General features: G+C 33.7%; 1 protein-coding gene across 1 annotated transcript in view; it reads left to right on the top strand.

Annotated features, from left to right (window-relative positions):
- LOC129225296 (cartilage oligomeric matrix protein-like) overlaps positions 1-23,235 on the top strand; it is a 202,089-nt gene that overhangs the window by 97,913 nt on the left and 80,941 nt on the right. The window contains exon 10 of the mRNA XM_054859885.1: positions 10,635-10,709. Within this exon, the coding sequence (XP_054715860.1) occupies positions 10,635-10,709 (75 nt within the window). The remainder of the gene's footprint in view (positions 1-10,634; positions 10,710-23,235) is intronic.

Below are 23,235 nucleotides of genomic sequence, written 5' to 3'. Positions count from 1 at the left end.
TCTAATTTACAATTAGTCTTAAAGATGCAGTCTAATTATCTTTGGCAATTGGTAGAGGAGAAGAGGTTTGGAGCACGCCTCCGGATATTGTAGCTTTAAATAGGTTTTTTTAGACGGTTTTTGGTGATGATGAGGGGAGGAGAGATTAAAAGGCCTATCCCAGGAAATGTTTCTAATTTATAGACTTTTAAGCACATTTTAGACTGTCTTTGGTAAGGTTAGGGTTTGAAGAGTTTCGGAGGCCCACTTAGAACGAAAAAAAAAAATTGATTCGATTTTTTTAAATTTAAGCTAGGAAAGAGGGTTTTAAAAAACTACTTGTGAAACTGCCTCAGCGTGGGTTTATGACTCCTCGGCATTGTTTTGATATTCATGTTAGACTTCGAGGAATAATAAGGATTTTTTTAATATTTAGCTCTAAAAAGGTTTTTAACTATTTTTAAAACTTTCTCAGGGTGACCATGGACTCTTCTCATTGTTGCCCTTACTGTTATACTTTGTATGCATTATGAGGGAAATTTTTTGCAGTTTTGCTCAAAAAAAGAGGATTTTAACTATTCTTGAAATTTTCTCGGAGGGGGTCATGGCTAGATCCGCCCATGCTTACCAATAAGACAGTTCAGTGACCGGATTCAGTTCAGCCTTGTCACAATAAAGCTTTTCCCAGCATGTTAAACATTACCAAACCATATTATCAAATTATCATTCCGTGGCACGAGTTGAAACACGCGGTTACTCGATCATTGGCTATCATTATACATGAGGATTATTATTATTATTATTATTATTGTCATTTTTGTAGCTATTTTCCTTTTTACTTTATTGTACAAGCTTGTTTTATCAGGGGCTTCCGCTGAAAATAATGTGGTTTTTCAAAAGAAAAAAAAAATGTTTACCTAGGTAATATAAAATTATAATAGCAAGAACATAACTATAAATACAAACGAAATACACGATAAATATGCATATATAACGAAAATACGCAGAACATTAGCATTTTTAAAATTTGATTAAATATACAGCTAGTACAGATAGTACAACAAATATGGTGATCTTATAGCAAACAAATACCACGGAAGTTGGCATTAGATTTAACGTGCTTTATTCAAACGACACACATGTGTGAACCAGAAGACAGCGACCCAATTCTTTGTTACGAAATTATGTGAAAAGTCGTTTTGATATTTTTTACATACCGATTCCATGTAATTTTGCAACGAAATTTGATTTTTTTTCCTGTAGTAAACGGCATATCTGCTTATTTTAGAGTTTTCTTTGTTACTTTCTTCTATATCTAATATATAGAAGAAAGTATTGGATTCGTGCAAATTTTCGAATTTCGAATTTTGACGGATTCGAACGTTTTGAGGTGTGCTGAGTCCATTTCGACTATTTTTGGAAAATGTCTGTCTGTGTGTGTGTGTGTATGTGTGTGTGTGTGTGTGTGTGTGTGTGTGTGTGTGTGTGTGTGTGTGTGTGTGTGTGTGTATGTGTGTGTGTCACGTCTGTGTGTGACCAGTTTTTTGTGGCTACTCTACAGCAAAAACTACCGCATGAAATCGAACGAAATTTGGTACACATATGTGCCCCTATGTGAACTTGTGCCAATTGGTTTTTGGCGCGAATTCCTCCAAGGGGGGGTGGAGCAATGGGACGTTTTTTGAGTTACGCGTGATTGCTATTCCTCAGGAAGTAACTGGCGGAATCAAACAAAATTTGGTCCATATGTTGCCAGTAACAGGAACAGGTGCTGATTCAATTTTGGTGTCAATAACGCAAACGGGGGTTGAGCTATAGAACGTTTTTCGTCGTCAATTGTGATTGCTGTATCTCAAGAAATAATGAACGGAACGAAAGAAAAATTTATCGGCAAGTAGTCCTTAGTGGGTATAAGAGCTGATTTTATTTTGGTGTCAACAGCTAAAAAGGGGGTAGCGCAATCGCCCGTTCTTTTTTTCCATTGTGAGTGCCCTATCTCAAGAAGTAATGCTACGTTCTGGTTGAAATTTGGAATATATGTGAATCCATACGTAAACAGGCTTTGGTTCAATTTTGACGCCGATCGCTCCAAGAGGTGTTGATTTTTTTTTTATTTTTTTTGCGAATAAAAATAGCTTTATTAATGCAACAATAAGAATGATAAATCGTAATAGATTGTTGTCTGCGTATTTCTCGTGATTTTAATTGTATGGAAATGATCGGAAATATTATCTCAATGATTTAAAATTTTTAACTGTTGCCATCTTATGTTTGTTAACAAATAAAATATTTGTAATTAATTCCAGCAAGGCTTTAAAAATAACTTTCAATTTTCGCTCTTTGCTTTTCTTTTGCAATAATTCAGACATTGGGATCATGGGGAGGGATCAGAAAAAAAAAAGAAAAATATAGAAGAAAGTTTCGTGATGGCCACAACATACTAGTTTTTTGTTCCTACTACCCGGTTTTTCCGGATCCATTGATCCCAGTTATTCCCGATAAGCGAGGTTCAATTTTACTTGAAACGAGTCCGGATCTAAAACTCGATTGGAAACAAAATGCCAGGACTGCCTCCTGAAGTGGTTCCAAGTATAACTGGATTCGGTTACAAAACTGGACGTAAGATATATCGTAAACAGGGGTCCATATGTCAGGGTAATAACGGAAGAAAAAAAATAAAGGAGTATAAATTGAAAGAGCATAGTGAAACGTGCTTTTGAAGTATAAATCAATTGCCCTCGTCCCTCCGCTTTCAAAATGGAAGGTATTAAAGCTAGGCAATATTTTTAAAAACACGTTAAATTAAGCAAGCAATTCAAAGACATCGACACTCTGATCACCGTTTAAGAACATTCCCTTTCTCGCCAAATGTGGTGACTTTTCTTAAAATGTTACCCGATTGAAAGACTTTCTATTTTAATAACTGTTGGGGCGGGAGGGCAATTAACCATTCACGCGTCAAAAAACATGTTTCGTTATGCTCTCTCAATTGCTATTTATTTGTTTTGAAAAAAAAAATCATTATTACTCTATTCGTGTGGTTTAGATTTAGATTTTTTTGTTCGTTGAATACCTTTGACGCTATATCATGATGTTTGAGAAATTCTTCATATTACGCAAAATGTCGAATAATTACATTTTATTTTGTGACAACCGTTTTTATACCTCTAAATCATACCTTGTCACTTGTGAAAGCAGAAATTTTTTTCAAAAGAATAATAAAGGAGCTAAAATTAAAAATGTCTATTGATTATTGATCAAGTGTCGACTCATGCTTTGTTTCAGTAGAAAGAAGGTTTGTTGCATTATTTCGTTGTTTTATTATCCTTTTTACAGGGGTCGAAGTAGTCCTATATATCCTATATTTCCTATATTTTCAAAAAAAGCATCAAAATCGTCCTATATTTCCTATATTTTTGAAAAATGTCTTATATTTCCTATATTCCCGTTTTTTACCCTATATATATTTTAAAAAGAACAGTAAATAAATTTTTTGACATCGGATTTTTCGCTGAAAGTGCGTGCCCAAACGAATTTCAAATTAAAAAACTCAACTGACTAAATTCTGCAACAGGCACCTTCATTGGCTACAGCAGTGTGACTAGAATTTTGCGTTTGGCAACAGCCGTTTGTTTTGTTTTCCATCATGGGTTTTTGTTTTCATTGGTATATTTTTACGTTCAGTGCATTTTCTGATCGGAATGTTCTGATTTTCTTTTTGCAATCTTTTCTTTTTGTGGAATTTTGGGATCGTGGAATGTTAGTTCCTTATGATGCAAAAATGTAGTTTGTTGTAATATGTGAAATTATAATGGCGAAATCGCATTGCTTAACAAAATTTCGTGTGGAGTTGTTGAACCAGGAGGACATTAATTGTACAAATTTTGGTGCATGGTGCACTAAAGAAAAAGATGATTTTACCACTTTTTGCAATTTTTGCAACTGTTCAGTACCCATAAGCAATAGTGGATTTTCGCAATTGAGGCAGCATGCTAAAACATTCAAGCATAAAGAAAACTCTGAAAAACCTCTGAAGGATCCTTCTCAAGCTCTGTTTGTTCTTAATACAAGTGGTAAAGGGTTCAGTTTAAAGATATAAAAAGAAAGAACAGTGGAATTAGTGCTTGGGTCATAAGTGAGGAAGAAAAAATAAAAATTATCTTTGTTCAAATTTTGTTTAGTTATTTAGTCTATAAAGTGCACTGTTTTTTTCAAAAATTATTCTTTCAACTACAGGGAAGTCGTTTTAGATGTAAGGTATAATTTCGTTTTTGTGGGTTTTTTTTAAACAAAATCATTGATAAGAATAATATATGATATGTATTACTTCTTTTTTCATAGCAAAATTATTCATATAATGTGTCCTATATTTGTCCTATATTTTTTGTGGAAAATGTCCTATATGTTAAAAGTCGGTCACTTCTACCCCTGTTTTTACTTCCTTTTACAAAAAAGGAAGTATTGTATTCGCGAAAACATTTTCACTCAAAATTCGGCCTTAATTTCCATTTTGCTCACCCCCGAATTAATGTTGAGTTTTTTTTTTTTTTTCAACCCGACTACACGCGGATAAGTGCCTAAGAACGTATAAAAACCCGAAGTATCCATTTTGACATTCCCCGAGTTAATTACAACAACTTTTCTTGTGACGTCCGTCTGTACGTATGTATGTATGGTGCGTTTGTGCGAATGTGCGTATGTATGTCGCATAACTCAAGAACGGTATGTTCTAGAAAGTTGAAATTTGGTACGTAGACTCCTAGTGGGGTCTAGTTGTGCACCTCTCCTTTTGGTTGCATTCCGGTGTTTCTAAAGGGGTCTTTTGCATAGACTAATAATAAGAGTAGACCGAGCTATGGCAACCCTTTTGCTGCTCATAAACCAAACCATGTGACTGGTGGATATCCTAGCAACAGCGGGCGTTAATCGTAGCAGACGATCAACTACCGCGAGAAATAAAATAAATAGAATTGATGGAACACGGAAGAATGATCTTTTATGGAGTCCGATTTGTAAATTTGTTATTCTAAGTTGTAAATATTTTGTTAATATAGTGAGTTTTTCGTTTAGATAGTATTGTGCATTTTCTTTAGTCAATTTCAATAACTCTCTAAGCAATAAAAGATGCAAGCGACCAAGAAGAATCAGCAAACGGTAAGATTTTTACCTACAGTTTCAATTTAAGATACCGATTAGTACATTTTTGCGTTAACGCAAAACGTTTACGCCATTTCGTTCACGCCAACGCTGACAGCTCCAAATGAAATAAAAGTTACCGAAAAGTGATCAAAAACTATTACTAATGTCAAAATAATGCATAACTAAAAGAAAAACAGTTCAATCTCTGCACTTGGAAGTTTTTTTAATGAAAACACATTGTCTTAAAATACATGTCGAGTGCCAAACTATAGATAATGCTGCCATCTAGCAACCATGCTGCCAAAGTCTTCGCCAAGCCCTTCCACTAGTCACATGATACATCTATGAACCAATTTTCTTCATCAGCAAGAATGAGAAAGCTCGGTCTACTCTTATTATTAGTCTATGGTCTTTTGCCCCTTTTTGAGGGGAAATCATTAATTTCGATGTAAACTCAAGTGGTGTTATAATTTGGCGGACACTTGGCGATATATCGCCAGACTTTTGGTTGCCAAGTTTTGTCGCCAAGTTGGTGACAAATTTGGCAGAGAAAAAGGAAGTCATGTGATGCACACATCAGCTCGTTTTTTAACACCTAATGCCCGACGAGAGGCCATGTCAGCCTAGTCGGAAACTAGAGGCCCGGGCCGTGAGGGGGCCCTGCGACACTGACGCAAAAAAAAGAAAGAAAAAAGAGGGGGGACCCAGAATGAGAGAGAACGTAAAGATTAAGCAAAGATTTCTCTTTTGGTATTTACTGTTATGGCACTTAAAATGGAGTTAATTGTTTTCTAGTAAGTAATTTTTATTCCCCCCCCCCCCCTTTTATTCCCTTTCTCCCCCCCCCCCGCATTTTTTCTTCTTTTCCCCCTTTTCTTTTATTTTCCCGACTTTTTATCTTCCTTTTTTCTTTTTTCTTGGGGGGGGGGGGCAGAAGGGCCCGGCGACATAACTGACAAGGGGCCCGCCTTTGCTCTCTGCGGCCCTGCGTGATTAACAACAAAAACTTATAGCCAATGTGAAGCATGAAACTGAAGTTTTCGACTAATAATCATTATTATTAACTCATTATTTTAGTAGCCGTCAACCACAAATCACAAAATGCGAATGGTACCAATTTTCATCCTATTTCACATTTATTGATCGAGTTGTAACTATCTTTTTATTCGAAGGTGCTAATTTCCATTGCTAAGCAACCAAGCTAATTTTTCCTTCTGAAATGCATACAAAAGCTACTATGATCAACTCTTTCAATGTTCTGCTAGTCTTTTGTCGTGTTGTAACAAAAGAAGTTGAATGCATTGTCTCAAAATGATTACACTTGACAACACTTATTCTTAAATGAGAGAGAAAGATTGTGAAAATAGTTGAAATTTTAATTTTAGATTTTCTCTCCTTTGATTGTGTTTTTAGAGAGTATTTCTACTAGAGCTAGCTTGCTATTTTTTTTAAAGCTTTTTATTTTATTGTCATTAATATTTCAATGAACGTGTAGAAATTAGTGAATCAATCTTTTATACTGTGAAGTCAAGATAAAATACTGAAATTAAATATAGGGTAAAGACTAAGAAATTTGAGAATTTGTTTTTTCATATGCATGAGATTTTGCTTTTTCATATTCATGAGATTTTCGATTTATTCATCCTGATCTTCTAATTACTAGAAAATATATTTTAATAATGTTTCATACTTTTTATGATTACATGACCCCTCCCCTAAAATGATGTTCTGTGTCAGCCCCTGACTGTAGTGCAAGTTTATTGATATAATTTTTACTTATTTCTGTATCTGATACATAAAAGAAAGTATTCGATTCAATTTTGGCACCAATAACACAAAAGGGGGTGGTGCAATCGAACGTTCTTTCTTGGTCATTGCGAGCGCTATATCTCAAAAAGTAATGCGACGATTTAGATAAAATTTTGAATAAATGTGAATCAACACGGAAACAATCTTGCCTTCATTTGCTGGAGGAAAAATAGCTCAATTAATACCACAATGTGAAACATAAATCACATTAAAATATGTAAAATATGTGTAATTAAAATGAGCAAAATTTCTGATATGATTTTCAATTTTCGCTGTTTGATTTTGCTTTTGCGGGGATATTCGATAATTGGTAAAGGTCGCAGTAATCAAGTTCTCGCGGGCGTAATTTTATTTTGGTAACCCTACGCAAATAGATATTTCCCTACTCTTTGTTCACTCATGCAAAGGAAAAATATTCCTCGCGCAGGCATTGATGCCAAAAATGTAACGCCAATCAGTTAAAATCGCCAATTTCCCAATTATCGAAATTTTTCCGCTTTTAAGAATAGCAGAATTCTAAGAAGTCATAAGATAGAAAGAGAAGAAAGTTTCGTGATTTATGTTTATAACTAGTGGTACCCGCACGGCTTTGCCCGTAATAGAAAAATTAAAAGGTATTTTGGTTCGCCTGTATATTTACAAATAATGTACGGTGAATTTTCTCGCCAATTGGCTTGTACCCATGTTACAGTTCCACGTTATGATAATTTCGTATCTCGCCAATAAGCTTGTGCCCATGTTACGGTTCCGCGTTATGATAATTTTGTAATTTACTCGTCCATCCTATGATAATTTTGTTCTTGAAGTTGAAATAGAAAAGGAACCACATCGAATTTTCGAAAAATCGCTTCGAGGTGCACACCCCCGTGCTACAAACTAAATTTGTGCCAAATTTCATGAAAATAGGCCGAACGGTCTATGCGCGTCACAGAGATCCAGACATCCTCCGGACATCCAGACAGAGATACTTTCAGCTTTATTATTAGTAAAGAAGAAGAAAAGATAAACCCTATTTTACACTGCAAAGCAATTCTCTCTTTTTTGTAGCACTTATGACAAAGCCATGTTTGTCACATTCTAGCAGTGGTTATGCACAGGACATGTGAAAAGTATAATATGTTCTTTAATTCGAACGATTTGATAGTCCGAACTTTCTTGATTCCAATTAGTACGGATTAACGAGGATCTACTAAACCAATACAGCAAACTTCCTATTATCCACGAGCGGATTATCCGCGAATCGTTTAACAATCAGGAACATGTATTTTCGCAGTAAAGAGCAAATACCAATGGCTGTTTTTTTTTCGTCGAAAAATTGTAGATAAGCTCAGTTATTTTTGTTTTATTTATTTATTTATTTATTGTACTTTCTTCGTCGTACATACGCTTGTATTTTATTGATGTTAAGTTCTGTTGTGCAAAAATACAAAACATTTTTACTGTACTGTACATACTATTTTCACTGTTTGAATGAAGAAAGTATTATGCATTAATGCAGCTAAGTTTTTGAGGAAGGGCAATTTTTACCTTATTTGTTCCTCATTTTAGCCTTTTTGCGGCTTATCCGCGATTTTTATTATACGCGGCACTTGTGCCACCCAATTTCGCGGATAATCGAGAGTTTACTGTTCGACCACGGATTGTATGTAATTCGGCAATCTGCCAAGTAAAGGCGATTCCATCTGAATGTATCTGGCAGGAGAGAAGGGAAAATAACGATGGGATTTTGAAGCACGCGTTTTATAATGTCACTAGTACCTTATTCATTTATTGCATTTTCAAGAAAAAAATAGGGGAAACAAAAATAATTACCATGGAAACAACGAAAAGAAAATAAAATACTTTCATAACGTTCAGGAATGTAAAAGCAAAATGGTACGCTCAAAACTTCGTTGTGAATAAATAAATCAATTCATTTTTGCCGTAAGAATATGGATATAATAACTTTAGATTTGAAATTTGCTGCTGTGAGCAAATTTTCATTTTTACAAAACTAAGGCTGAATAATAGAGAAGCAAAAGTGCACATCTGAAACAAACCAACTAAGAGCCCTATAAACTAATAGATACTGTTACGAATTCTGTAAATAGTAATTATTGTAGTAACGTAACCTGTAAATAGTTTCCCGTAATGAATATACAGCCCCTTTACATTCGGCCGAAGTATACGATCCCCTATCTTTTTTTCTTATTTCATTCACTGATTTTATCAATGAAAGTGTAGAACCGTGTAGCATTTTCTGGAATATTTGAGAACTCTCTTTTCGGTGTGTATATAAGCCGTTACGCTGGATAAAAAGTTAGTTTCAATTGAGAATTTGTACTGAGAGTGTATTAGCTCTGTTTATTGCGAGGCATTTCGCTGTGTTGTTTTCGTATTTGGAAGTAAATACGTGTGTAACCGTTGAGTTTACGGTGTTGAGTGATACTTGTTTAATTGCTGATGATTAATTTAGCAGTTGTTGACGCTCTTTCCTGTACATAGTGTAAATAAATTTCCTGTATTTTTAATCAAGAACTGTGTCGTCCTTTCAAGAAAGTTGGAAGCCGCACCGGATCCGTTACAATACGTTCATTTTCGCCGATAAACTGGATATTAGCCTTTCCATGTAATAGATGGTCAGACAGTACTGTAGTTTTATTTTTCACTCTAGGGAGGCTCAATCAAGGCTCTTCATTTCTTTCGTAGCTCTTAAGAGTGATTCGCAGAATGACTTTAAACTCTGGTTGAGAAATTCTGGTTTTCAGGATGATTTTTCCCATTATTACCTGGATTTATCGGGAAATCCGAACGTTAAGCATGATATATAATGAAAATTTACCTGTCAAAAGCAGCATAATCTGAGTTTTCCGGTTTTGCGATCCATTACCTTAGACTTCCTATTATCCGGGCAAACCCGGACATTAATTATCACGGATAATCAGAAACGCGACAAATTTATGAGTGAGAACCACACTGTTAAAAAAAAAAAATCCTGAAATTTTAAGGTGACATGCCAGTAACTTTTTAACGTAAAACCCTAAAAGCATGATATATAGTAAAAATGTATCTGTCAAAACCAGCATAATCTGAGTTTTCCGGTTTTGCAATCCATTATCTTAGCTTTCCTATTATCCGTGCAAACCCGGTCATTAACTGTCACGGATAATCAAAAGCGTAAAAAAAATTGTGAGTGAGAACCACACTATTAAAAAAATCCTCAAATTTTACGGTAAAAGTTTCTGCCAACATGCCAGCAACTTTTACCGTAAAATCCTATTTTACTGGAAAATTTTACAGTAGAATAAACGAAAGTTAAAAAAAGCAACATGCGAGAAGCAGGTTCGAACTCGGGACCTTTATATCGGCAGGCGGCTATGCTGACCACCATACCAGTCGGGCCCATCGAGTGAGGGGAAATACGGTGTTATCTGCTTTGCACTGTAAGTCACGTGGTGTATCTATTGGCGCTGCAATCGTTTATTTTTTCGGTACAATTTCCTGTAAATTTTCTCTGTTGTGTAAGCACTCCATTTTACAGAAATATTTAACATGAAAGTTTCCTGAATTTTTTAACAATGCAGCACTTAAAGATGAATTTATTGCATTCTCTGATTAATTACTTTATCTTTATTTTAAATACATTAATTTTAATCAGTCATATTGAATGAAAAGAGTTAAAAGTTACTCGATGCACTGCTAACATACATTTTGTATATTTATTTCAGATATGCTATGATGTGGACGAATGCAAAACCAATAATGGAAGGTGTGCTTTGAATTCGAGATGCATAAATACAATGGTAATTGTTTGATTTTTACTTTTAAATTCGTCACAACATGCAGTTTAATTACTTTTCTCTTTCGTTAATAAACATTATCTTGCCAATTCACCAATATGTGACAGTAAATAGTTACTTTTTTTTTCTGAAAATTAATTAACTGGGTTGCTAATAGTTTTCCTTTTCATTAGTCTGCAAGGTTTTTCTTTCACCAAGCATATAACTAGAACTGAATAGATTTACATTTATCTTTGCTAACTACAGTTGATTAATGGCATAAATGTATTACTCTAGAAAGTGCTGTCTACACTTAACGAAAGTAATGCGGGGCCTCAGTGGCCGAGCGGTCTAAGTGACTGCTTGACGTTGGCACACTTGAGGCGGTGGGTTCGACTCCCACCGTCGCTCCGGTTGTACTTTCCCTTCTTTGTGATGTAAATTCTTTCATGTGTTGTTTATATGTCTAATAAAAAAATATATCATGCGTAAGGGAGGCAAAACACTCAGATTGTAGTCCTCATCAAAAACAAACCTGTGCAATTAAGCACCAAAAAGAAAGAAAGAAAGTAATGGGCGTCTAATTTTTGACGGCCTAGATGATTTAAATATTTTTATTACTAAAATGAAATTACATGACTTTTGAATGACGCCTAATGACCAATGGCGATGTAAGTTGAAATCTTGAATTTTAAATCATTGATTATTAGTGTGAAGAGTTTGAGATTTTCGATTAATTAGTAAATAGTTAAAGTATATTTTTGCTCAATTAGATGCATAAAACATAAACAAATATTAAGAGAGGCGTATCCAGGATTTTTCCAAGGGATCTTTCGATGATTTTAATGATCATGTGTGTAAAAAATTATTTGATCATGTGACATGTCCTACCGGATTTTAAATGGAATGGCTTACGTGTCCCAAAACATATTTTTTCATTTCGGTAAATAAATGTTACTTTTATTTTTTCTGTGCTTACTTTTCTGTAACATTGCTGTATTTGGATGATTATATCATAAATCTAAGCCTGAGTTTCTCAAGCTTTACTTGTAAGTAGATTTTCCCTGCTTTGCACTAGTTTTAACATTGTCTGTGAGCTTGACAAGAAATGGGTAAGACATTCTAAGCTGGCTTCGTTGTTGGCGACTAATTTTTAGCTCCAAATATCGCCAAGTTTGGCGACATTTCGAACCTAACTGAGAACTCTGGAATTTAATGGAATACAAGAGAACCCCGATGAGAGGTCACTATGACCTTCCTAAAATTTCCTTACTCGGCAAATATTGTCTGACTATTCGGCAAAATTATCATCACTTAGCAAAATTTGGATTTCTAATTTGCAAAAATTATCATCATTCAGTGAAATTAGGAGTTCCATTTGGCAAAATTATCATCATTCGGCGAACTTTAGACTTCCATTCGAAAAATTGAGACTTTCCGCCCTCCTAAAAAGTTAAGTTCATTGTGCCCCCGCTGGAGTATCGCCGTACTTTCTTTCGAGACCATAAATAGGACCTGCAGTTCAGAGAATTGTTAAGAGTCAGCTGTGAATTTTCTAGTTCAGTTGCTTACGTCCTGTACAAGCTGTGATTTTTCCCATTTTACCGTATTCAGAAGTGAATGCTTGTTTACCGTTGTGTTTACAGTGCTTTATACGGTTTGCTTAATTGCTGGGGATATTTCAGCAAGTGTACATATTATTTTCAAATAATAGAAATAAATTTGGTGTGTTTTGAAAAGGACTAAATCATATATTTTTCAAGGACAACTGTATCGAAGTACTCGTAACATACTCGATACTTTACTATGAACTCGTAATGGTTTATTGAGCGCATTGATACTTCTTTCTGCATAAAGCATTGGAAAATTGATAACAGTCGAAAAATTTCTCTCGCCAAGTACACCAAATTCGTTTACAGTCAGATCTCTGTAATTCAGATCCAGACTGACGTGTAAGTCCAAAAATTGCGATTTTCTGTTTATTAGTGCATTGTATGTCATATTCCACAACAACCTATGTGAAAACAATTATATATATATATATATATATATATATATATATATATATATATATATATATATATATATATATATATATATATATATATATATATATATATATAGGCTTGCCAGACGTCCCAGTTTGACCGGGACAGTCCCGGATTTCAAAAAAAACTCCAGTGTCCCGGTCGGTTTACTACATGTCCCGGAAAGTGATAAATTTGATAAAATACTGTTACAAATTCTGTAAATAGTAATTATTTTTATGATTAATTTGTTGTAATCTGGCTAAATTTGGCGTTTATTCCATAATTCTTCATCTAAAAATTATTGTAGTAACTTAACCTGTAAATAGTTTCTTGAAATAAATATACAGCCCCCTTACATTCGAATGAAGTATATGGTATCCCCATTTCTGCACGCTAAGATTTGTGAATGGAATAAAAAGGAAACATCGAGAAGCATTTCGATTTTTGTCGAAACTTCTCTACACTGTAAAAAATCTCGGAAAACTCTCTGAATATACAAAAAAGTTTTCCGTAATACACAGATTCGTACGCCCTCAGCAGTTTTCTGCTATAATCAAAAACCTTTCCCGTTTAGCAAGAAAGTAAGAGTCGACGCATGCGCAGCTCACACGGCAATTTTATAGTCCAGCAGCAAATCTAAACTGAAACTTTCGAAAGCACGTAATGAAAACAAGTGCTGACTCATGTATGCGAAGTAACACTCATCAAGGGGATTAGTAGAAGTTTTGTTCCTCGCATGAATTCACTGAAGATAATTTTAAAGTCTTATATTTTCTTGCTTATGTATCGTCATGAGATTGAATTTGAAGCTATGTCACTTATTTTTAAGTACGAAGTGCAAATTCTCGACGCATGCTCGCGGAAGGAATACAAACTGAAATTAAAAACCAAATAACTGCCGAGAGGACGCCATGTAAATTCATTGCGTCGCATAACTTGTGTAGGTAATTTACTTTTTTCTTGGATACTTTTCTTCTTTCTACCAAATGGGTAATTTTTGTTGGCAGAATTTTATTCTGTCATAAAAATCACCTTTTTGGTGACCAAAGCCTGCAAAAGACCACCACCGACGAATAGGTAAGTCGCTTTGCAACTCTATTACTTTAAAGAGATTTAGTTCATATAAATCTCGTTAAAAAAAAACTATTTTTCTCAGTATCATTTTTTCGTTGTGAACTATTGCAATTTGAAAATATTTTACATTACATAGAACACATATTTAAAGTGCAAGTGTGTCTAGTTTTATTCGGTAAAATTTATGAATTGAAGATTATAAAAAACTTTAAATAAGTGTTATTGTGTACTTTGTTTTTATGTGTCAATCTCAGTTAATATTTGGCTGAACATTTATGTATTAAGCATTATGAATTAAATGTTATAATATGCAAATTGTCAGGTTTGATAGTTCGTCTTTAAGGTTGCATGTTTTCATTCTCTTGTAAACAGTGTAGCTAGATTGTATAAAGTAAAAAAAAAAAAAACTATCTCTTGTAATTAGGAACATAGTGCTTCAGTATTATCTAAATGACGATATCTCTTTAAATATTTGCATTAGCGAAACGCTTTAAATTAGTTAAATGTGTATTAATTTCTTTAACAAATAGATTCATATATGTATTTAAAAGTGTCTTCATTTGTTTCGTTTTACGAGCCTCAATTTTACCGAAAGCAAAAAAAAAAGACTTAATAAAATAATTTTGTATTTTTACACCATATTAAAGTATTTGACTTATAATTTATATGATACTTTGATTTATAATGTATATGATACTTTGATTTATAATTTATATTATACATGAAATATTATTTATCTCAGCAGAGCTTCATTAGTACGATTTATTTTAGTTGCAATGTACCTGCCCTTAAGGGAAAGAAGCTGCAAATATAACAAACAAGAATTATTTCTCAATAATATATTTTTGTATATATATGAAATACACAAGCAATGAATAGCAATGAGAAAAAGAAAATTAAAAGTAGCAATTATTAGAATAAAGTTGAAAGGTTGAATTCGGAGCTCATCAGCCGTGGAAGATTCGATAAATAAGGTCAAAAGACCAAAAGATATTAAACTATTTACTAAATAGAGAGTGTTTAAGCTCTAATATATGCATTACATTGGGCCAAACGCACCATATGCTAAACTATATGCAATAAACAAGAGCTTAAACCTAAAATTAAAAGTAGGGGTTTCTTACCTCGGCTAAATTAAGAAACAAGTCCCTATAATTTGTCTTCCTCAGGACAGTACCTACTGCATGCATACTAGTTCAATGTAGGACAGTCAGGAGGAATGAGTCAGTGGCAAGAATGGAACAGCTGCATTAACATGCCAAAATAAAAAGTAATATTATTTCATGTCATTGTTTTAAAAGTGATCATTTTTAAAAAACTATGTTATTAATATACAATGTACATTATGGGGAGAAGACGAGGGGCGTTCACCACGCAGACTGTGCCATTGACATTTTCAGGGGGTTGCTTTTTCAAGGGGGGGGGGCGCTTCATAGCATTTTATGGGTGCACCATCACTCTTATGGTGGGGGGGGGGGGATTCTCGTATATATGAAATGGAATAATCATGTAATAGAGTTCAATATTTTAATAAATAAAATATATATTGTATTTTGCACACACTGTAAAAATAAAATCAGTAACCTATTTTGAATAAGTATTTATATTTGTGATGAGCTGGAAAAGGGCAAGAACAGAAGAATCAACCCGAATGGTTCCAGCGGGGGGACTTGGTGTCATATTTAAATTCATCAATTTCTCTGTTGGTACTTTTCGGTACACTTTGTTCGTCAGAGAAATTGACTTGAGGTGACTGAATTCCGGAACGCGAAGGGTAGGTAAGTCCTGTCAAATTTTATCCGAAGATAAAAGCTATCAAGTTTGATACAAGATATGTTTTAAAGTTCTGCATTAAAAATACAATATGTTTATAGTTTTGTCTTGAAAATATTGAGAGAAAAACTGAAGTTTAAGATTGTTTAACAAACAATCCCCACTTTTCAGAAGGTACCCCCCTCCAATTCCCCGACGATTTTGTGATTAGGAATGAAACTACTAGATTATTTCATAATTTTTCAAAAATTTATAACTGTGCATATGTTATGCTGTTAACCATGCTATTTGTCATTAAAAATTCAAAAAAAAAAAAAAAAAAAAAAATCCACGAATGATTCTAAAATTGCTTGTATTATTGCTCTTAGATATGAAAGAATTGAAACTGATATGGTATGCAATACTACAATAAAGAATTATATTTTAGAAAAAATCACGGAAAAAGGATTCCGAAATTCTCGGAAACGTTTTTGAAAAATGTTTGGAGAATTCCGAAATACTCGGAAACGTTTTCGAAACTTTCATGAACCACAGCTGCACAGAATACTCAGAAACATTTCTGGAAAGTACGGAAAGAGGATTCCAAAATACTCAGAAACGTTTCTGAAAATTATAGAAAGAGGATTCCGAAATACTCAGACACGTTTCTGGACATTACAGAAAGAGGATTCCGAAATACTCAGACACGTTTCTGGACATTACGGAAAGAGGATTCCGAAATACTCAGAAACGTTTTTGAAACTTTCATGAACCACAGCTGCACGATATACTCAGAAACGTTTCCGGATTTTTTTTACAGTGTAGGATTTATAAATAGCCTCTGCGCGTGATAAAAAGTCAGACTGGTCTGAGCCGTTGCACTGAGAGCATGTATTTGGCTCTGTGTGTATTAGCCTTTTGCTGTGTTTTTGCGTATTTTGAAGTAAATATGTGTGTGACCGCTGAGTTTATGGTGTTTAATTGTTATTTGCTTAATTGCTGATGATTGATTTAGCAGTTGTAACTACATTTCCTGTACATAGCTGTAAATAAATCTCCTGTGTTTTCTCAAGAATTGTGTCATCATTTAAAGAAAGTTTGAAGCGGCATCGAACGCGTAACAATATGACCAAAAAAGTCAAAAAAATAAGAAACTGAAGGATTATTTAGGATAGTTAATTTATCATTTGCAACATTGGCATAAAAGTTTTTATTGGATTAGCTTGCGAAGATTTTTACAACAAGATTAAAAACGTTTTATATTTCTGGCCAATTCATATTACATGAAAATATATTTCAAATTTTCATTCCTCATTCAAATAGTTTCTACTTACTTAAGTAAGAAATAAAATGATTGAAATTATTTGCTTGTTTCATGGGTTTAGGTTCACCTCTGGTTATGGTTTATAGTTAGTAACCATTTATTCATAGCATTGAGAAGAAACTACTCACTAATATCATCTAAAAACAAACCAAGAAAGTGCACCCTTCTGCATACTTGCGACACGGGGGGGGGGGGGGGTGTCCCACTTCTGATGTCCCGGTTGAACATTTCAGAAATCTGGCAAGCCTATATATATATATATATATATATATATATATAAAATTATTTACCATTGTTAAAAGAGCGCGCGTCCCATCCTATGCATACGGTAGACAAAGTTTTCCCTCTCTCCTGTAAAGTAGCGTTTATGTCACTTACGTCAGCCTGACTCTGAGGCATAGATATAAGCATTCAAATTAATTTTAACGAAAACAGTTAACTCAAACACGAGAATATATCCTAAATACTTTCCTAATGTTTACATAATTTTTAAGTATTTAAACCATATAACCCATTTTTTCCATCTCTTAGTACGTAAGTGAAAAAAATAGTCTTATTTTCCATTTACAGTGAAATCTGTGTATAACAATACTGTCTAAAACGACAGAACTGTCTGTAACGATATTTTCCTTGGTCCTAGGTAAATTTTAGCATAAATAATCAAACTGTCTATAACGATAACCTGTGCTGGAACTGAAAATAGAAAATTTGAATTGTAGAATATTCTCAATGTTTTCTGTTATTGTTTAATTACTAATGTTGTTTATTTAATGTTTATGCAAATTAACCTTGTTCTATTTTTCTAATGGCTTTACTTTTGGTGTGGCAACAGTGTTGTCTAATGTATAAAACTGCCGGTGTTGTGGTAGTCAGAAGTTTGTTCCTTAGTGTGTTTTTTCTTCTTCTTTTTTTTTTTTGAGCAATCACGATTGTTTATTGCTTTTATTTGACTGTTTTTGACGTTCCTTTGATTTTTCCCACCGCCACCCTCTGCACCATCACCGTGGACAGGCGGGCTCCTCACGATACTGCACCTATAGCGAAAGCCGTCTCCAGGTTGCATCCATGTCCTACACACACGCGCATACATACACAACTACACACACACACGCGCACATACAAACACATACACACATACACCTACACACACATACACATACACACAAACACATACACACACAAACACACACGCATACATACACACAACTACCCACACATTCATGCCTGCACACAGACACAAACACATAGGCCCACATACGCATACATACACACATACACACAACTACCCACACATTCCTGCCTGCACACAGACACAAACACATATGCCTACACACACATACACATACCCCCCCACACACACATACACATACCCCCCACACTTATGCCAGCACACAGACACAAACACACATACCCCGTACACACAAACACCCCCCCCCCACACACACACAAACACACATGCCTACATACACACACTCGTGATTGCGAAAAACATAATTTGAATTCAAGATGTCAAAATTCAAATTAATTTTTTTTTTTTTCATTTTTCTTCACGCGTGTGTAAACGAACCATGCTTTTAATTTGTTTTTAATAAATAGTTTTGTTGAAGTTTAGTGCCGTCTCTCGACTTTAAATTCAGTAAAATAATGATGAAGTAAGAATCTAGGACATTGAATCAAATGTCCCGTACCTGCAACAAGATTTAACAACCAAGATTTACCTGTTTAGATTTAACAACCTGTCTATAAAAATATTTTCTTAGGTCTCAACAGTATCGTTGTATACAGGTTTCACTGTACTTCCAAAAAGGTTTCTGGTTCATTTTTACTTTAAAACTTTTTTGATACGTAATTATAATTGTTTCTCCTTTTAATTTCAAAATTGATGCCTCCTTAAAATTTTCATTACTTCGTTAAAACTACCGATTATCTTAAGAACATAAACCCTAAACCAACTTTTAAAAAAGAATCATTTCATCATTTAAATATATCTATGGCGATTTCCTAAATCCCCTGACAAAGTCTTATCTGAAAAACGGACCAATTACCCTATCGTATCTGACCTAAAGCTCTCCAGTGCAAGTTTTTGTTGTCCTAATACTTTCATCGAATGGTGGTATCAGTTAGGGTCAAGACAGTCTACGCTGTTATCTTAATAGTCATTGAAGATATCTTTTTTCCCTCGGGGACAAAATTAATGATGCACTTACATCAGCATCTTCAAGACGCAGGCAAATAATCTTGTTTATCGAGGCCATTACATCATCTCAGATAAGTTTTCTAGGAACAAAACTCTCTGCCTGCTCTAAGATCGAATTTTATGTCATTGTTTCATTATTCTTTTATGGTGCATTTGATTGCTGTTTAACGTTGGATTTGTTTTTTCTTGTCTTGAGGGTAGAGGAATATCGACTTGGAATCTTTTGGGATTTTAATTCATTGATTGATTGAATGCTTATTAGTGAAGAAAGTGACAGATGGATCTTATTACTAACACTGATTGATAATTAACCCTGATTGTTTTGTTTAGGCCCGGATCTATAAATTTTGGGTCTTAGTAACAAAATCTGCAGCTTCCTCCTCAGTGGATAGCAGTGAATATTTACTACGTTAATAAGTCTTAAGTCTTTTTTTTAAATTTCAGTTTATCTTTCAAATTATTTCTTATTTCATTTTTTTTCTTCAATTTCTTGGGTCGTTGGGTCCCTTAAGAACATTGGCCCCCTCGCACTGCAGGGTCTTTGAGAACGCAGATCCGGGCCTGGTTTTGTTTGATATTCTTAAGTGCCGACGAAGAGAAGTAAGATTATTATACATAATTATGTAAAAAATTAAATTACAGTAGAACTTCATAAATCAGGACTAATAGGGGATCCAGGTGGCCCGAACTAATAATAGTACGGATTAAACAAATAACTTTTAAATTGAACTAAGGTACATCAACAAACTACTGTGCATAATAAAAATTGTATTTTTAATTCAAGAGAATGAAATATAAAACTGCATAAGAAAAAATTGCAAAAATACAGTACAAAATACAGCCTACAAAAATACATTATTGCGTTAACTCGCCTTTTATTTATGCAGCATGTACATCTAAAATAGTTGATTGGATTAAACTAATTCCAGTTTAATAGAGTCTAGATTAATGAGAATTTTCTGTATTGGTGATATTCGTTTTTGTTCATAAAAGCTGCTTTGTTTCATTTATTTCCGAAGCAGTTACAACTACTTAAAATTATGTACCGTTTCATAATGGGAAAAATTTATCAGTCTCTAAGGTTCATACGGAGACTTAATGTAAAAGAAAAACGGCAGAAAGAAAAAAAAAATATGAAAAATTAAAATCATCAGTTTAAATAAATGTTAAAATAACTACTGAATAACAATAACATTAATTTGGCGTTAGTTGTGGGAACACAGGAAACAGGGGTGGGGTGGGGGGGGATGCGAGATCACTGGAATTCATTCTGACCCCCCAAAAAATGTACTCATTCGGCAAATTTTGTCTGGCGATTCGACAAATTTGGAGACATAATTGCCATTTTCGAATGTCCCTCTTCATTTGATGTACAGGAATGTGGGGCAAAGTGAAATAGTTAAGACGGCTGAGGATTTTTAAAATGAAAGTTTGGAAATTTGTTTAGAAAATTACATTACATAAAGAAAGAATATTGTAATTTATGATAAAACTTGCATTGAAACATTATTTTAATTTTTTGAGTGAAATTGGGCATTCAAAAAAAAGTTGAAAATTTTCACTTTTTTTTCATAGGGCAAAATGAAAAAAATATTTCATTGCATATACTTATTTCCCGAAAAAATATAATATTAAAAAATATGTTCAGGTAAAAAGAAATGGAATTCATTATTTTGTTATAAACCTACAATATTATAAGTGTTAGTAGCAAGCACATTTTTTTTTGCTGATACTTACTGCTTTTTTTCTCTCCTGAAGAAAAATTTATGATCTGTAATATTTAATTGCTCAATGAGTTTTTTTTTTTTTTTTTTTTTTTGCATTAAAAAAAGAATAAAGATTAAACTTGAAACGCAGCAGCTGTCATGCAATTGCTTTGTGCTAAATTTATTAGTTTTACTTTGCCTAACGATAATCATTATACAAGAGAGAGTAATGGTTTATTACGTTAATTTCCTTTTAGATTAATTATTGTTACTTGGAGTTACTCACCCTAATGGTAAATAAGAATACTAAAGGCATACGAAGCTTCAGTTAAGATACTATTTGATAGTTAATTTTGGATTTATTTTTGCTTGCTGGATTAGAGACAATAGTTGTATATAAAAGGTAGATTCATTAACATAGTTCGAATACTACTAAGATTATCTTTTTATTATCTGGAATTGTATGTGATAGACGGTTGTCTGTTGAAGTAAGTAAGAATTTTAACCACATGCGAAGCTATTTGCATGTGCTAATTGCTATATAAACTTCAATTTATGTTTTGTATGTTTCTGTGGAAGTAAGGTTAAATGAGCACTGTTGATGATTTTCAAAGTTTAAATGATGGTATGAAATGTTTTCCGCTCGATGGCATTTTTTATAAAAGTCATTTATCTCTTCAAAATAAAATTGGGAATTGCTTAATGAGCTAACTTGTTACTCTCAGTGGTTTATACTTTATTTTGGAGTAGCAAGCATACCCACCGTTGCCTGGGTCACTAATAATGTTGAGAAACAATTTATACTTTCCTTTATTTATTTTTAGCTGTGCCCAGCGGTTTCACCCGCGTTAATAAGACAACAATGTATTAAAAAATATTTTAAGTACATCACGCTATGATAGATATATGATATGTTTATAGTAAAAAAATTACACATCCTTATCCACATCGATGTTGAATAGGAAAATCGAAAAAAAAAATCAATAAAAATAATTGAAAACCCTTAAGTTATAAATTAATTAATTTTTAAATGAGCCGGGTAATAAATACTGAAAATCTTCCTGCACACAGCCGGGTTCGAACCCAGGACCCTAGGGCGGCTGGCCCAGCGCTTTACCGAGTGAGCTATTCGGACAACGAAGTTCTTACTATTGACGCAACAAAAAATGCATCATGATTATTATTGATTAAATTTCAATTTATTGCTGCTGCACTCATATTAGTCATAGCGTGATGTCACATAGCCTATAGCCTTCCTCAATGAATGGACTTTTCAACACAAAAATAATTTTTCAATTCGAAGCAGTAGTTTCTGGGATTAGCGCGTTCAAACAAACAAACTCTTCAGCTATATATTATTACTAGTAGTACCCGCACGGCGATGCCCGTGCTAAGAAGTCAAAGGAAGTCCGTTGAACAAAAAAACTCCAAGCACCCCGCCCCGCTTCTGATGTGAAATGATCATTTTTCTTCAACTGAAATGCATACACACCTTTTCAAAAGACCTATTAAAGTCTCTTTGGAATTTAAAACTATTCGCCAAAACACGTAAAAATATTAACAGTAGCTTTAAAACTCAAAATAATCCTTCAAATACATAGTTCATCGCTCAACGTGCCAAGCAACCACGCTACCGTAACCCTGCTCTTTAGCGAGTGAAGCGTTTTCTCCCCATGTAATTTAAAGTTTTTCGCCAAATAAACAATGCTATAATTAAAACGTTATAAAGAACAATTACAATTGAATAATACGACAAATTGAATTATTTACTTAGATAAGTAACTATCTTCAACTATAAGAACAAAAACAAACGTTGAAGAAATAAGGAAAACAAAACCCAATACAAAAATCCTACAAAATCAAATTGTGTACCTGAAGTTCGAAAAAAAAAAAAAAGCATTCAAAAATCTATTCGCTGATCACAACAGCGTAGCATGGGCATGGTTCCTTGCAACTATCGACATTATCGGCCAGCGCCCTATCGAAGGGTCAACTTACTCCGCCTTCTATTAGGAGTTCATAGAACTAGACATACCCCGCCATGTATAAGGAATTCATAGAACTAAACAATTAATTAAACATTGAATTCGCAATAACAAATATTTCTGTCAGTCTGATTTAAAAAAAAAAATTGCCTATAGCCTTCTTCAATAAATGGACTATTCAACACAAAAAGATTTTTTCAATTCTAACCAGTATTTTCTGAGATTAGCGCGTTCAAACAAACAAACTCTACTACTTTATATTATTAGTATAGATTTTATTATATTGTAACGGATCCGGTGAGACTTCCAACTTTCTTGAAAGGACGACACAGTTCTTGATTAAAAATACAGGAAATTTTATTTACACTATGTACAGGGAAGATCGTCAACAACTGCTAAATTAATCATCAGCAATTAAGCAAATATCACACAAACCGTAAACTCAACGGTTACACACGTATTTACTTCCAAATACGAAAAAC

This window comes from Uloborus diversus, chromosome 6 (genome assembly GCF_026930045.1).
Source record: "Uloborus diversus isolate 005 chromosome 6, Udiv.v.3.1, whole genome shotgun sequence".
Lineage (NCBI taxonomy): Eukaryota > Metazoa > Arthropoda > Arachnida > Araneae > Uloboridae > Uloborus > Uloborus diversus.
Note: the sequence above shows the minus strand (reverse complement) of the source record. Positions and strands in the feature narration are given on the sequence as shown.